We start from the raw sequence: 15,482 nt of genomic DNA, 5'->3' as shown, positions 1-15,482 counted from the left end.
CAGATATTATATATATTGTATTATTATTTGTCTCATTTCCCTGTTCTCTGATATTTTAGTTGTCCAAATACGTAAATTATCTGTTTTTAATCTTCAGTTAGGACATTTTTGTTGTTAATTTGTAGAGCAGATATTATATTATATTATATTATATTATATTATATTATATTATATTATATTATATTATATTATATTATATTATATTATATTATATTATATTATATTATATTATATTTCCCAGGGTGCAGATGGGGCTACAGTTCACAGAGGCACAGTGGACATGGAGGGTTTGACTCTCAGGATTGAAGACGCCAATGACTTTTACAAGTGTTAAGGAGTGAGTTTCACATAAAAGATGATAACATAGCTCGCAATGTATGACCGATTGGTCATGTTGATTTGATATTGGTTCTAAATATATACATTTATGCACATGTGTGTGTGTGTGTCTTTGTGTTTAATCATGGCTAAAACTATCCAAGATAGTGCACCAGACAAAAGTAAAGATATATTGCTGTCAGGCATATATATTTGATATATTTTTTACACAATAATGTATTTTATTGGTTTTGTCTTTGTAACTCAAAACCTGACAATCTAACAGATGAGGCAGACTGTACGTAAATATGCTAAAAGTTGAATTTCTTAAATTAGCCTTATGACCATAACAGTTACTGGCCATAACAGTTACTGCAGCATGAATTCTTGGTAAACTTCTGGTAAAATCACAGTTATTTAGCAAAGGTTGGGGTTCAGTATTTAGTAGCATGTCTTAAACTACTTGAGAAATGTAGTATATAAGAAATGTTTATCCATTTAGGGCATTAATACTATGCATTTGGGTATGAAGTAGAAGGTTGGGCACAGATCATTCAGTTTGATGCAATATTTGTGTTGTTATTGTTTTTTGTTTTGTTTTGTTTTAGATTAGTGATCACTGAAAAAAAAATTGGCACTGTCTCTTTAGTGTTGCTGTTGTAATAGATTTGCTCAGAATATTTTACTCAGAAAAAAGAACTAATTTTGCTTGTATTCAGTCAAACTTTTTTGTCAATATGATTTGTTGCTATTTTTAAAATGTCTTATGTTTATGTGTTCAGTCAAAAATACTGCCTCCTGTTTGGGATGTGTAGTATGTCTATATTGTAACAAGTTGTTCTTGCGTGTTGACCAGATGTCCATGTTGATATTGCCCAGAAAGTATTTGGAATTTTAATCACTGCCATGTGAGTGGGTTAAGCATAAATGCTCAGTGATCTATGTAATGCAGTAGTTTAACATTTAGGTTGAAAACCAATTAATCTTGATTTCAAAGCCATATCTCTGTGTTGTGTCAATTAATGCAAATGCATTCCATATGAAAGTGTAAATAATAGTTAATGTCTTGTGTGACTATTTCTTGTGACTATGTCATTAAACACAATAGTCTATAAGTTGATATAAGCTGAAATGATTCAAACTCTATTTTCTGTTGTATCATTGCAAGTGCATTCCAAATTATACGTCCTGTGTAAATAATAGCAAATGTCTTGTGTGATTATTTTTCTTGTGACTTTATCATTAACACAAGGAGAGGGAATTGGGGAATTGAAATGATTTAAACTCTGTTTTGTTATCTCTCTCTCTCTCTCTCTCTCTCTCTCTCTCTCTCTCTCTCTCTCTCTGGACCCCACACTAAAGGCCGAAAAAATTTATGTTTAATTTATATCTTAATTAACTATTTCAAAAACACGAGGCATGTTTCATGTATCCCATCAATGGACGTGTTGTACTTGCCTTTGTTCTTCATGACAAAGCTTTGAGGAATTTAGATTTATATTTTCTTATCAGTGAATGGAAAAACAAAACATTGATGTAATTGGTATATTTATTGTGGCTTAAAACATTGACACCCATGTTACTAATGAACACTTCGCTACTTATGTACATAACATATAATAAGTATATTGACCAATCAATATTGTTTTGCATATCTAAAAAGGGGGAATGGGAAAATTCAATCAATTCGACTCAAATCTCCCTTCTCATCAATTGAATTATGTTGATCTCTGAAGTGAATCATTTCAGCTAATTTTTGGTGGACAATTGTGCGACAGTTTTATTCTACTTAATAGTGTTTTGTAGTAACAAGCAAATATTTTCACAATTTTTATCCAAAACATACACTATTTGAATTAACAATATTTGTATCTAGTCGTCACAAAGTGTTTCAGTTTACACTGTCAGTACACAAAACAAATTCAAATCACTCCAATTGCTCTAGAAATAAGTTAAACGTTATGTAAGAGGTTATGCAAGAACTATACAATTCTTAAAGAAAAAAAGATGATAAAACAGCTCAGGCTGTCTCGAAATTAAAGCTTTTATGCATGATACATCGCAAAAACGATGACGAAAACACGTAGTAAAACATCCAAAATCTCAATATATGAGGACTTATGAAGTTGACTTTTGTACTGAGAAAGTACAAAAGTCAGAAAGAATGGAGAAATGAAATGGATTTAATTTGTATTTCAACTAAAAATACAGGACCTTTTTCATTGGGGAGAAAGGGAAGATAGATGATATAGTAAGTGATCAAATGAAATTTTCACCAGTAGTACAGATGTTTAGTTAAGTCATCATATGTAGAGATTTTGACAGTTTTCCTTCTTTTTGGATTTCATCCTAGACTTCCCCCTAAGACTTGTAGACTTCGTACCACAAGTGATAGACTGTCGTACCTGAGGAGAGAAAAAAACAATCATAAGAGTAAATCATAAAATAGGAAAAAAAGGAATTTTAGGAGTTTTTTTTTAATAAAGTGATATTTCTTTGCGAAAATAACTTGCAGAAACATTATGTATCCTAATACAAAAAAGAATAATTAAATCATGCTTCAAATATAATTTCCAAATTTTCTGAAATAACCATATTAAAAACAGCCACACCCACCTTTCACCACTGTTGATCATGCTGGCTGGACCACAGGGAAATTTAACGACTTGCAGCCGCCACTTGCCATTGGCAAAGGAACCTGGTACCCAGACGGGTGCTGGCAGCATTCCCAGGTCGACCTGGACCGGATGTTATTGTTACAGCAGACTTGATCACGTTTATAGTATGGTTTATCACCACAGCAACCTTCCACGGCAACATTGATGTTGTAAGTACCACAGGTGGTTGGATCTCTGCCGCCAGATGGTGGGGTGTCACCATCGTTGTGACAGACTTTGCCATCACAGCAGTAATGGGTATCGGAGTCTGTGACTTCATTTCCACAGCAGAGCTGCGAGGCTAGGTCAAAGATTACACCAGCGCAGCAGCCTTTTCCTTGGCCATACAGCTGGGAGCCACACTGCTTACATGGTATGTTCCCACTACAGCAGAAGCCCTTCTCAACAATGGTGGTTCCGCAGCATTCACGGGTCACGGGACTGTATTTCTGTCCTCCGCATGTGTCGCAGATTGCACCATCGCAGCAGAAGTTCATTGGAACGACCCTACCACCACAACACTCTTGAGAAGTCGGATCGAATGTGTCAGCACCGCATCGTTCAACTTGGACTATTTGGCATGCCTGGCCATTACAACACTGACCAACGTCCACCAAAAGATCACCACAACACTCGGTAACAGTTGGGTTGTATTTGACGGTGCCACAGAGTCGGCACGGCCAACCATCGCAACACATGCCTCTCTCTACCAAGACCTCAGCACAGCACTCATTCACAGAAGGATCGTAGCTGGCTCCACCGCACTTCTGTAGGATCTGGTTGCCCGTGTTTGGTTGAACTGGAGGGGTCAGGACGCACTGACCGGCTGGAACCACCTGGCCATTGCAGCACTCTTGGGTCCCACTGTCATAAGCCACGCCCAAACAGGAAGCTTCAGTTGCTATGGAGTTGCCACCAGGTGTGCCAGTTTCTCCAATCACTGATCCGCTAGAAGACAGGATGCATGGTGCGCCATTACAGCAGAAACCTAGATCAACGATTTGGCCAGAGCAGCATTCTTGCGACTGAGGTGGATAGGCCACACCACCGCAAAGACCACATTCAAAGCCACCACAGCACAGGCCTTTAGGTGTCACTCTCCTGTTGTCACAACACTCTTCCAGAACTGGGTTGAATTTGTAGAAGCCACATATCCCGCATTCGACTCCGCCACAGCAGCTGCCTGGCAGCACCAAAGATGTGCCACAGCATTCTTGAACGGTGGGGTTGAATTTCACATCACTGCACACACCGCATACCACGCCGTTGCAACACATGCCTATATCTACCACTGTGCCGGCACAACATTCGGAGACAGTAGGGTCGAATCTTGAGATACCACAGGTTGAGCATGGGCTTCCATTGCAACAGTCACCTGCTGGGACAAGATTACCAGCGCAGCATTCATTCACCAAGGGGTTGTATTTCACGTTTCGGCAAATCTGACATGGTGCTCCATTGCAGCAGTTGCCTTTCTCCGTGACAGCACCCCCACAGCATTCCTGACTCACTGGGTTATACTTGTTGTTGCCACACTGTACACATTCTACGCCACCGCAGCACAGACCAAGTCCAACGACTCTGCGCCCACAGCACTCGTGACGTGTTGGATCGAAAGGCTGGTTTCCGCACGTCGGGCACTTGTTTCCACCGCAACAGAAACCGATTCTCATTGGGTTACCTTCGCAGCACTCTTCAAAGTAAGGGTTGAATTTAAACCCACCACAGTCAACGCAAAGTGAACCCTCACAGCAGAAACCTTTTTCAACTGGTCGGCCATAACAGCATTCATAGTTGATAGGGTTGTATTTAAATTCACCGCAAGTCTGGCACAAGACACCACCACAACACATGCCAAATTCCACCAGAGTGCCACCACAACATTCTTGCTTCTGTGGATGGTATTTTTTACCACTGCAGATTTGGCATTCAACGCCATCACAGCAAAAACCTTTCTTGACCACAGAGTTACCGCAGCATTCGTATGTGTTAGGGTTGAATTTGTAATCACCACAGTATCCACAGACAAATCCCTCACAGCAGAAGCCTTTATTTACAATAGTGCTGCCACAGCATTCTTGTTTAAGTGGATGATACACTCTGTTGTTACAAAGACCACATGGTACACCCTCACAGCAGGTGCCTGGCTCTACAAGGACGTCACCACAGCATTCCTTTTCTCTTGGATCGAACCTCTGCTCTTTACACATGGCGCAAGGCAAGCCGCTGCAGCACATACCATAGGCAACAAGCTCATTACCACAACATTCACTCTTGTGTGGATTGTACTTTTCATTGACGCAGATGTCGCATGGATAACCATCGCAGCACATGCCAACTGGTACAAGATTAAAGGCACAGCATTCTTGCTTGACAGGGCTGAATTTCTGGTCTCCACACATCTGGCATGGGGCGTTATCACAGCAAAAACCTTTTCGAACAAGTTGGCCTCCACAGCACTCTTGCTTGGCTGTGTCATACTTGATGCCGTTACATATACCACATGGAAGACCATCGCAGCACATGCCTGACTCGGTCACTATTTTATCACAGCACTCATGGGTCTGTGGATTGAATTTTTCATCATAGCACATGGCACAGGGCACTCCATTGCAGCAGAAACCATACTGAACTAACTGACCGCTACAGCAACCATGGGTTTGTGGGTTGTATTTTAGATCTCTGCACATTGCACATGGCACTCCCTCACAGCATCCACCAAATAGGACCACCTCTCCTCCACAGCATTCTTTCTTGTGTCTGTTATACTTGGTGTCTTCTGGACCACATAATGAGCAGGGGTAGTTGTCACAGCACATGCCCAGTGGGACGAGGTAGTTTGCACAGCACTCCTGCTTCTTTGGGCTAAAAAGCTGGTCGCCACATTTCTCACATGGGGTACCCTCACAACAAAGTCCTGGGGTCACAAGGCTTGTGCCACAGCACTCTTGATCCTGTGGATTAAACAGCTTGTCACCACACACCTGGCAAGGCACGCCGTGACAGCAGAAGCCAGCGTTCACCAGACGCCCATCACAGCAGTCAAATTTGGCTGGGTTGTACAACTGGTTTTCAGCACAGACAGAGCAGGGCACTCCCTCACAGCACAGTCCTTTCCTGACAAGTTGGCCACCACAGCAGTCTTGTTCGAGTGGGTTGTATTTGGCTTCCCCACAAAACTGGCAAAGTTTGTCCGCACAGCACATACCATATGGGACCAAACCTCCTGCACAACAGTCCTGCTTGAGAGGATGGTATTTGATTCCGCCACATCTCTGGCATGGTAGCCCATTGCAGCACATCCCACGCCCGGTTAGCTGAGATCCACAACACTCGAGAGCAAGAGGATTATACTTATTCTCGGCACACAGAGAGCATGGATAGCCATCACAGCACATACCAAAAGGAACCAGCTTGTTGTCGCAGCACTCCTGTTTTTTAGGGTGATACTTGAAGGTGCCGCACATGGAGCAGCGGAACCCATCACAGCACATCCCCTTCTCTACAATATTAGAACCGCAGCATTCATGGGTTTGTGGGTTGAACATCAAGTCTACACAGATTCCACATGGAACTCCTTCACAGCAATAGCCTTTCTCTATCAGGGCACCACCACAGCATTCCTGGACTGCAGGGTTGTATTTGTCCAGACCACACATCAAGCAAGCATTGCCATCACAGCACATGCCTTTATCAACCACCAGGTTTTGGCCACAGCATTCTTGGTCCACTGCATTGTATTTGTAAACGCCGCATGTCGAGCAGACATAGCCATTGCAACAGTATCCTCTCTCTACTAGACGGTCTCCACAGCACTCCTGGGCTTGTGGGTTATACTTGTATGAGCCGCAGAGGCCACAGGGTTGACCATCGCAACACATGCCAGTTCTCACTACTTTCATGGTACCACAGCATTCATGGGTTGTGGGGTTGAATAAACCATAGCCACACTGTTTGCAAGGCTGTCCATTACAGCACATTCCCTGCTTGACTACAGCACCTCCACAGCATTCTTCAGTCACGACATCAAACAGAGCATCGTTACATATACCGCACGGTTTTCCACCGCAGCAGTAACCCTTCTCAACCACAGAGCCTCCGCAGCATTCTTGAAGGTTAGGGTTATACTTTTCTCTTCCACACAGTCCACACAACGCATTACCACAGCACATGCCTGCGTCTACGACCTGGTTATTACAGCATTCATGAAGTCTTGGATCGATCTTCAGTCCACTACACATTTGACACTCCCTGCCATTACAGCACATGCCGGGAAGGACAGGGATAACTCCTCCGCAACATTCTTGTTTCTGTGGGTGGTATTTGTTGACCCCACAGAGGGAGCAGGGGATCCCCTCACAGCACATTCCAGCACCCACAATCAGGCCGTTGCAGCAATCAAATTCTCTTGGGTTAAATTTCTTGGTGTCGCAAATCTGACATGGATAACCATTGCAGCAGTTGCCGACTTCTACAAGAGCAAAATCACAGCATTCATGCCGCTGAGGATGGAAACGGACATCACCACAGATTTGACACGGGAATCCGTCGCAGCAGAACCCGGTCTCAACCACTTGGCCACCACAGCATTCTTGTGTGTTGGGGTTAAACTTGAAGTCTCCACAGAGGGCACATGGGACACCATCACAGCAGAAGCCGGCTTCCACTAGCCTGTTGTTACAGCACTCTTGACGGGTGGGGTTGTACTTGGTACTAAGGCAAACACCGCAAGGGACGCCGCCCTCACAGCACATTCCTGGATCAACTGGTGTCTGGCCACAGCATTCCTGTCGCTGGGGATGATACTTATTCTGTCCGCACAATGCACAGGGAACGTTTTCACAGCACATTCCTCTTGGTACGAGTTGGTTGGAACAGCATTCTTGCTGGGCTGGATTGTACTTGGCGGAGCTGCACAGTCCACATGGTATACCATCGCAGCACATGTCAGGCAGGACCACCTGGTTATCACAGCAAGTGTGAGTGTTTCTGTTATACAGCAGACTCGTCGGACCACAGCTTGAGCAGGGGATTCCATTACAGCAGAAGCCACTCTCGACCAGAGTTCCACCGCAACATTCTTGGATGTTCGGGTTGTACTTATCCAGCCCGCACATTTGACATGGAATTCCGTCACAGCATCCGCCTCTGTCTACAACTTGCCCGCCACAGCATTCTTGCTCTACAGGGTTGAATTTATAAATACCGCACACTTCGCATGTAACTCCACGGCAACAGTCACCTTTATTAACTAGGTCAAGGCCGCAGCACTCTTGCACGAGGTAACTGTATTTGAGATCGTTACAAAGTCTGCAGGGAACCTCTCCTTCACAGCACATGCCTTTTCTCACGACCTTGTTTCCACAGCATTCATGGGTGAAAGGATTGAAAAGACCAAACCCACAGGCCTGGCACGGACGATCGTCACAGCAGAACCCGAGATTGGTCACAACTGTACCATTGCAGCACTCTTGCGAATCTGGGTTGTACTGAAGCATTAGTGGCCCGCAGCTGGAGCAAGGTTTTCCGTCACAGCAGAAGCCCTTTTCGACGATGATACCAGAGCAGCACTCCTGAAGAGTAGGGTTATATTTATCGAGGCCACACTCGAAACATTCGATTCCGTCGCAGCACATACCGAGCTGAACAAGTTTGCCGTTACAGCATTCTTGCACGCGTGGGTTGTACTTGAAACCACCGCAGACTTCGCAGGGGTAACCGTCACAACACATGCCAACCGGGACGAGGGCAGCTCCACAGCATTCGTCATTCTGAGGGAAAAATTTCTGTCCGGCGCAAATACCACACGGGTACCCGTCGCAGCACATGCCTTTGTCAGCTACCTGACCCCCGCAGCACTCCCCGGCCCTTGGGTCGTACTTGGTTCTACCACAGAGGGCGCACTCTACGCCATTACAGCAGTAACCTTTCTCAACAGGAGTAGTATCACCGCAGCATTCCTGTTCGTTGGGCTGGTATGGATAGGAGCCGCAAATAGAGCAAGGTCTTCCGCCGCAGCAAAAACCTATCGGGACGAGCTGATTGCCGCAGCACTCTTCTCGGTTCGGATTGTACTTAATGTTACCGCAGTACGAACAAGGGAATCCGTCACAGCAATAGCCGAACTCGACCAGTCGACCTTGGCAACATTCACGCCTGGTGGTGTCGAATCTGACTCCGCTACAGATACCGCAGGGTGCGCCGCTGCAGCAAAGACCGATGTCCACCGTGGTGTTCCCGCAGCACTCTTTAAACTGGGGGTCGTACAGCATGCCCCCGCAGACCACCTGAGCGGCGAGACACTGACCACGGGGGAGGATTTGGCCTGTACAACATTCAGCCTGGCTCAGGACGTAGGGAACGTTCTCACAGCATCCCTGGGTACTGGTGCTGATGAGGAGATAGCCGCATCTGAAAGGTGGATGAAAATTTAATATACTTCCGTTTTCTAGACAAACTTACTATTTTATATGAACTATTCTGAAGAAAAAATATGCACGCGTTTTTTACATAAAAATATCGATTAGAAAATACATCATCTTTTCGAACTCAGTTTATCTTGTGTATGTGTACTTCTCTTTTTATCTGTTATCAAAATATTGCATATTTGCCATTAAACTAAATACTCCATTTGTCCCTCTGAATGTACACTACATGTACATACTTTTGTCCCAGATTAAAACGCCTGTCCGTTATGATATAATAATAATCTTTATTGAAATATTGCAACCCGAAAAATATATTTATATACTTTTTATTTATTTATTTTATTTATTTATTTTTTTAATGAAATTTATTTAAGTCAGAGAATCCTGGTCATTTTTGGCCCTGTTGCACTCTATAGTCGCTCTCACCTCCCTGGGGAGGATACAGCCCAGCTGCCATATTAGGCGCTTAGAGCTAACAAACGTATCATTTCTCCACTGCCAGACCAGGCCCCTGCTTCAACCCCTTCGTGCTGAGTGCCAAGTTCCCCCGTCTTAACATTTTTTATCAAAACTTTAGTAGTTTTTCTTAGCCGTAGTTTTAATGTTAGAGTACAAGTATGGTATTCCGATTTATTTCGAAAACCGAAGTGCAAAGATGTATGGGAAACCTTAGTCCGATTTATTTAACCAGCCTCTCTCTCTCTTTCTCAAAATAATAATAATAATAATAATAATAATAATAATAATAATTTTAAAAAATAAAAAGAGAGAGAGAAAGAATATAAGAAATAAACATATCAGGTCTCAATTTACCTTTCTCTGTTACTGACGCCGAAGCTCGGAGTATTATATCCACCGTATCCGCTGCCATATCCACTGCCGTATCCGCTGCCATATCCATTGTTGTAGCCGCCATAGGGAGATCCGTACGACGTGCTCGATCCATATCCGCCATAACCAGAACTTGAATACGGGCTGCTGTACGAGCTGGAATACGGACTAGCGTACGCATTGCTTGATGAACCGTATCGGCTGGAGGAATAGGGACTGGAGTAACCACCGCCGTATGATGAATACGGGCTGTTCAGTCCGCCATACTGTCCTCCCAAAGAGCTCCCGAATAAAGAACTGCTCGCGCTTCCGTATGGGCTTTGATAAGCGCTTGTGCTGTAAGGGCTAGCATATAGGCTAGAGCTGCCAAGTCCACTATAAAGAGATGTCCCTGTGTCCAGTGTGCTTAAAATGAGTCTTGGACAGTGGCATAATACCAACAGTATTGTCAGTTCTTTGGCGGAAAACATGATGGTTCTCGGTTTCATCTTTTTAAAATCTTTGTTTTCTTTTTTTGTACTGAAAGAGAAATAAAAAATGTAAGAAATAATGTAAATATATAGGTAATAGGGTGAACAGTTATTATAGTTGCCTAGTTTCTACTTTTTTAAATTATGCTTTTTATTCTATTTAAAGCGACAAATTAAATAGACAACGTTATTGTTTTACGTAGTTAATAACAAGAACGAGAATATCTCATGTTTTAAAAAGAATTAAGTTTAAATATATTAAATTTGAAAAACGCTAAAAAAAACATAATACCCAGTATCGTTTTCTTTATAAAATGAATTTTCTTTCAATGCTTCCCAAGTAATGTCTGCATCATATATACATCGGCATATGTATAAACGGTCTTATATCTTATACTGAGATTACGAAACCTCCCATTTCCTCGTGCGTGTGAACGCACATGTACATATAAGATCAGAATATATAACATAGATTACAAGGAAGACTACTCTTGGTAGTGGCGACCTCTTTTGTCCATATCCTTAAGTTTATATAATTAGAGGAATATCACCATTCCTTGGTTGCCGAGGTAAACGAATATCCAGTGAAGCGAAGTACGCAAACTGGATTTTACATTTTGTGATTTACTTTCGTTACATTCTGGGGGAAGGAATTAAAATACCCTTGTACATTGTATTTGTATGGTGCTTTATTCTTATACATTTTTTTTCGTGTGTGTGTGTGTGTGTGTGTAAAATGTTTTGTTGTGATACTGATGGATCTTATTTTTCGGTTATTGTCATAAAATAACGAGTGCCGTCTTCAGCCGTGTAAAGGCAGTGGTTGAAAAATTATTTCATCTTATTTCTATTATATTTTACGTACATACCAGTCATCACACATATAAAAACGTTTGGACCACAAAATTCTTATTACTCTCGAATAACAAAAAGTATCAGCCTTATCATCAGTGCATAGTAGTCATCATTATCAAAAAGAAATCAGAAGAGATGCATATTTTTATCTATACAAAAATCGGGTTGTAATCGAAAATACCACCTTTTAATGTAAAACCCCACCGCGGCGGCTACGGTCTAGTCTCCTCGAAGGAAGGTATACAAAATGACGCACACTTTCGTGGCCTCGGGGGTAAAAAAGATACATATCTGTCTGCCCGTAACAAGCCGCATTTTATTTATAACTTTTAAAACCAGAACTCGTTTGATCGGTGGAATTTCTCTTTGATTTATCTATATATGTTCAAGCTAATTTGTAATTTTAATAGATATTTTGTTCCACTGCATATTTCGCGGGTTGACGATTATGTGGTATTAATTTTTATGTTGGTCTGTAGTGATTTCACGTGATAATTTAGATTGTCTGAGACAAAAGTTGTTTTTCTTTGTTCCAAAGTTACAACAGCTGATATCGTTAATAAAATCTCCAACGTCTAAACATCGCGCCTGTTTCAGTACATCTTATCTCGATTCAATTTGAACTTAAAACCCACTCTTTGTAAACTCCTTTATTTTCTTTCTTTTGGTAATTGGCGTAAAAGGTTCACTAAAAGTGATGAATTCGTCTTGACAGTGTTATACCTTTATATGAACAAAAAATTTAAACTTTCACAATTTTAGATATCATAAAAATGTAGAATAGATTCTTTAATAAATGAAATGCAGCACATTTGCATTTCTTTGTCGGCGTATGTCCCACATTAATCAACGTACCTCAATTAGGTCCCACTTAATTAAAATGAATGTGAAAATTCACCTTGAATAAGCAATAAGTAGGCAAAATAGGATATCGCTGGAAACATCGAAAAATTATGTCCAGATAACTGTATCAGGTAATCAATCTTGCAATGGAGATGAGCACATTTCAAATTAATGTACTTCGTGATTGTCGGATAAATAGATGTTAGAAAGACATGAAATGATATTTCCCACAAAGACTGTTGACTTTTACCCCCCCCCCCTTTCTGTCACCAGAACAAGGAAGTTCCTGGAGCTTCCCGACTTACCCAGTGACATTCAACTTTTTCTCCTTCCCGCACCCGAAGAACAATGTCGTTTGTTTCAACCGATAACCAAAAGAGACCAAGCCCGTAGCCAGCAATTTCAAAAGGGGGTTTCTTTTTTTCTTAAAAAGTGGACCTTTTATCATGAAACCTTCATGTACATAGGGGACCTTTTCCTGGCAAAAAAGGGGGGGGGGGGTCTTTCGAACCCCCCCCCCCCCAGGAGCCCCCTGACTACGGGCCTGGAGACCCAACACTACATAGGTAAAGCGGCGTGCATAGTTTTTACATGATTAGATTAGACAAAATGTCTGTCAAGTTGATGTTGTCTATACTTTTCCTTGTCACGCTCCGTATCATAATCTAGATAGATTCCCTGCAGATCTATAATTCCTCGAGACATCTGAACAATTTGCTTATGAATGACACATACGGACTGCACAAACGCATGATAGAGGAGGCAAAATTACACGGCGTATATATTCATTTCTATCTACAAGATATAATAAAGGGGGAGGGGAGTCGTATCATACCCTCATTATAAACGTCACGACCGGGAAATTCTAGATTATTTTGCGCATGCGCTGTATTTTTAACTAGATTTGAAGTCGGGTGATGCGATTTATAGGCCATATTAAACTTTAATTTATATTCGATGGACATGAAAACAAAGTTTTGTCCAGGAGTTTTTTGTCTGAAATGTACTTCATATACATTTTTGCATCCAACCTTGCACTGCACAATTGTTACAACGCGGAAAATCTTTACAAATTATACCTTACACTTAATATACGGTTCACACCGAACCAAGAACTCTTATCTTGCCATCTGAATCAGACAATCTGCATTTTTAACAAGAATAGGTAATAAGTTTGCGTATGCATAATTTAAGATGAAGGCGAATTGTGGTTAAGCACGCTAGCAAGGATTGAAAATTTTTAATGCCTTAATCTTCATGAACGGTTTTCGAACAGAAAAAATAATAAAAAACGAAGAAAATATGATACATTCTAGTTCATTCGCTGTTTATGGGAATATATTAAAATAGCAAGTTGTTTTAGAAATTCAACTGCGTGACTTAAAATCGATATACCTTCAAAGCGATTTCATCTTAAACAGAACTGCTTTGTTTCATCTTTACAAAGACACAACATCAATAAGTTCTCCGTTTCGAGCGATCAGAATTAAAAAAATAATTTATGCGGAATCGCAAAACAATAGGTGTACTTACGGGGCGTTATAATAACCTTCCCAGTTTCACTAGCGTTCGCTAGCGTCTGGATGATTCTCTTGACAATATCCTCTCACTTAGCTTGTCTTTATTAGCCCTGGAAATAGACCCATAGTATGTTTACAAAAAACTAGAGAATAGATTGTGACAAACAAAACAAAAAGGCACGATAAAAAGAAAATACTAAAAACGAATAGCAAATTAGACAACACGCTACAAGGGTTTTCTACTCTCACAAAAGTTAAGTTCTGATCTGGCAGATATAAATATGTCAGAATACTATAAATAAATTCACATAAAGTTTATAAAACCCCTTACAATTTGTGTATGGGACACAGGTAGAAAATTAAAAAAAAGTGATATCACTGTAACCTTCTCCGTCCATATGTGACGCCGAAGACGAGGTCTTAGACTTATTTTAAAACACAACATCAGTAAAAGATAATGAACACATTCGATATCACGTCTATGGAATAGGGACAGATACGGCCCATAATTTGTCCAATAATCCCTTAAGAAGTAATGGCGTTACTTTTTTATTCCAGTTTCAATAAATAATTTTTCTCTTTACTCTGACCTCTGCTTAATCTGTTGCTAACAGATATCGGTTTATGGATGCAGGAATTATTCAAAATTGACTAATATCACTTAAAATCATCACTTGGTAAATTACACAAAATAAGACAAAATATCGTACGCATTCCTTGCTAACTCACCACGGCTGATGCCCCCTTGTCTGTACTGATACTACTGTATCACGAAGACATTTATGTACGTTGACTTTACGTAAAGTATTACGAAACTGACAATGAGGGGGGATGTTGTAGTGATTGCCATTCAACTAATCATACGTCTTATACCAATTATGTACTTTCAAAATTAATGCAAAACGTTAAAAAATCAAAAATAAACGTAAAGAATGACATAACTATGTAATAATTGCTAAAATCTTTATAAAATGGCGGATTTCTATATCTTACCCTACATGAAACCTGGGAGCCTGCTACTCCGTGGCCCGACGGTGGTGCAAAGAGATCCACTCTGTCACGGCAACTTCCGTCTTCACCCTAGAGCCTCTCGATGTTCACGGACCGTGTAGAATCGTTTAAACGCTCAGCTGCCCTCGATGATTATTTAGCAAAGGGGGACCATCGTGTACTTTTTTCCCTCGCTTAATTCAACGGTCTGACTCCGTCGACCAACGTTATCTTTCACCTGAGCCCGCTATTAATTCTAACGACGAGTTTAATGCATTCAGGAGTTTTTAAGGAAATAAGGCAGGGTGCCGTGGGTCACTGGGGTTATCGTGGAGAATAATTGGGACTTAATTGCAACGCGCGGCGACCCAAGAAGATGCAGGATTCCCTTTAGAAGAGAGATAGGGAAATTCAGCGTAATCTCCAGCCAGTACCATTGGAGCGATGATTGGCCCGATGCTGATGAGGAATGGTGATAGCAATCTTGCGCAAGTGATTAAGTTAGTTATTAAGCAAGCGATGAAAGCATCCAGAGCGATTTTAGGAACGTTGACTTCTTTTTCGAGTCAA

General features: G+C 41.5%; 2 protein-coding genes across 3 annotated transcripts in view; one reads left to right on the top strand and one right to left on the bottom strand.

Annotated features, from left to right (window-relative positions):
* Positions 1 to 8,335, top strand: part of LOC106156384 (L-fucose kinase) — a 34,040-nt gene extending 25,705 nt beyond the window's left edge. For both annotated transcript variants that reach the window (XM_013531606.2, XM_013531605.2), the window contains one exon: positions 242 to 8,335. In XM_013531606.2, coding sequence (XP_013387060.2) covers positions 242 to 334 — 93 coding nt within the window. In that variant the 3' untranslated portion in view covers positions 335 to 8,335. The remainder of the gene's footprint in view (positions 1 to 241) is intronic.
* LOC106156383 (uncharacterized) lies at positions 1,856 to 15,210 on the bottom strand. The gene is made up of 5 exons (XM_013531602.2): positions 14,916 to 15,210; positions 13,936 to 14,032; positions 10,217 to 10,753; positions 2,935 to 9,386; positions 1,856 to 2,723 (listed from the first exon to the last, which is right to left on the bottom strand). Exons 3-4 carry the CDS (start codon positions 10,720 to 10,722, stop codon positions 2,951 to 2,953), a joined length of 6,942 nt encoding a protein of 2,313 aa, XP_013387056.2. The 5' UTR covers positions 10,723 to 10,753; positions 13,936 to 14,032; positions 14,916 to 15,210; the 3' UTR covers positions 1,856 to 2,723; positions 2,935 to 2,950.
* Positions 15,211 to 15,482: the final 272 nt, after the last annotated feature.

Source organism: Lingula anatina, chromosome 4, assembly GCF_051362555.1.
Source record: "Lingula anatina isolate TDL-2025a chromosome 4, LinAna3.0, whole genome shotgun sequence".
NCBI classification, from domain to species: domain Eukaryota; kingdom Metazoa; phylum Brachiopoda; class Lingulata; order Lingulida; family Lingulidae; genus Lingula; species Lingula anatina.
The sequence above is the reverse complement of the archived record's forward strand: the minus strand, read 5'-3'. Positions and strand labels throughout refer to the sequence as shown.

Coding starts and splice junctions, on each gene's coding strand:
- LOC106156383 (XM_013531602.2), bottom strand. CDS start 10,722: ATGAAACCGAGAACCATCATGTTTTCCGCCAAAGAACTGACAATACTG. Junction 9,387..10,216: donor GGCGTCAGTAACAGAGAAAG/GTAAATTGAGAC, acceptor TCCACCTTTCAG/ATGCGGCTATCTCCTCATCA.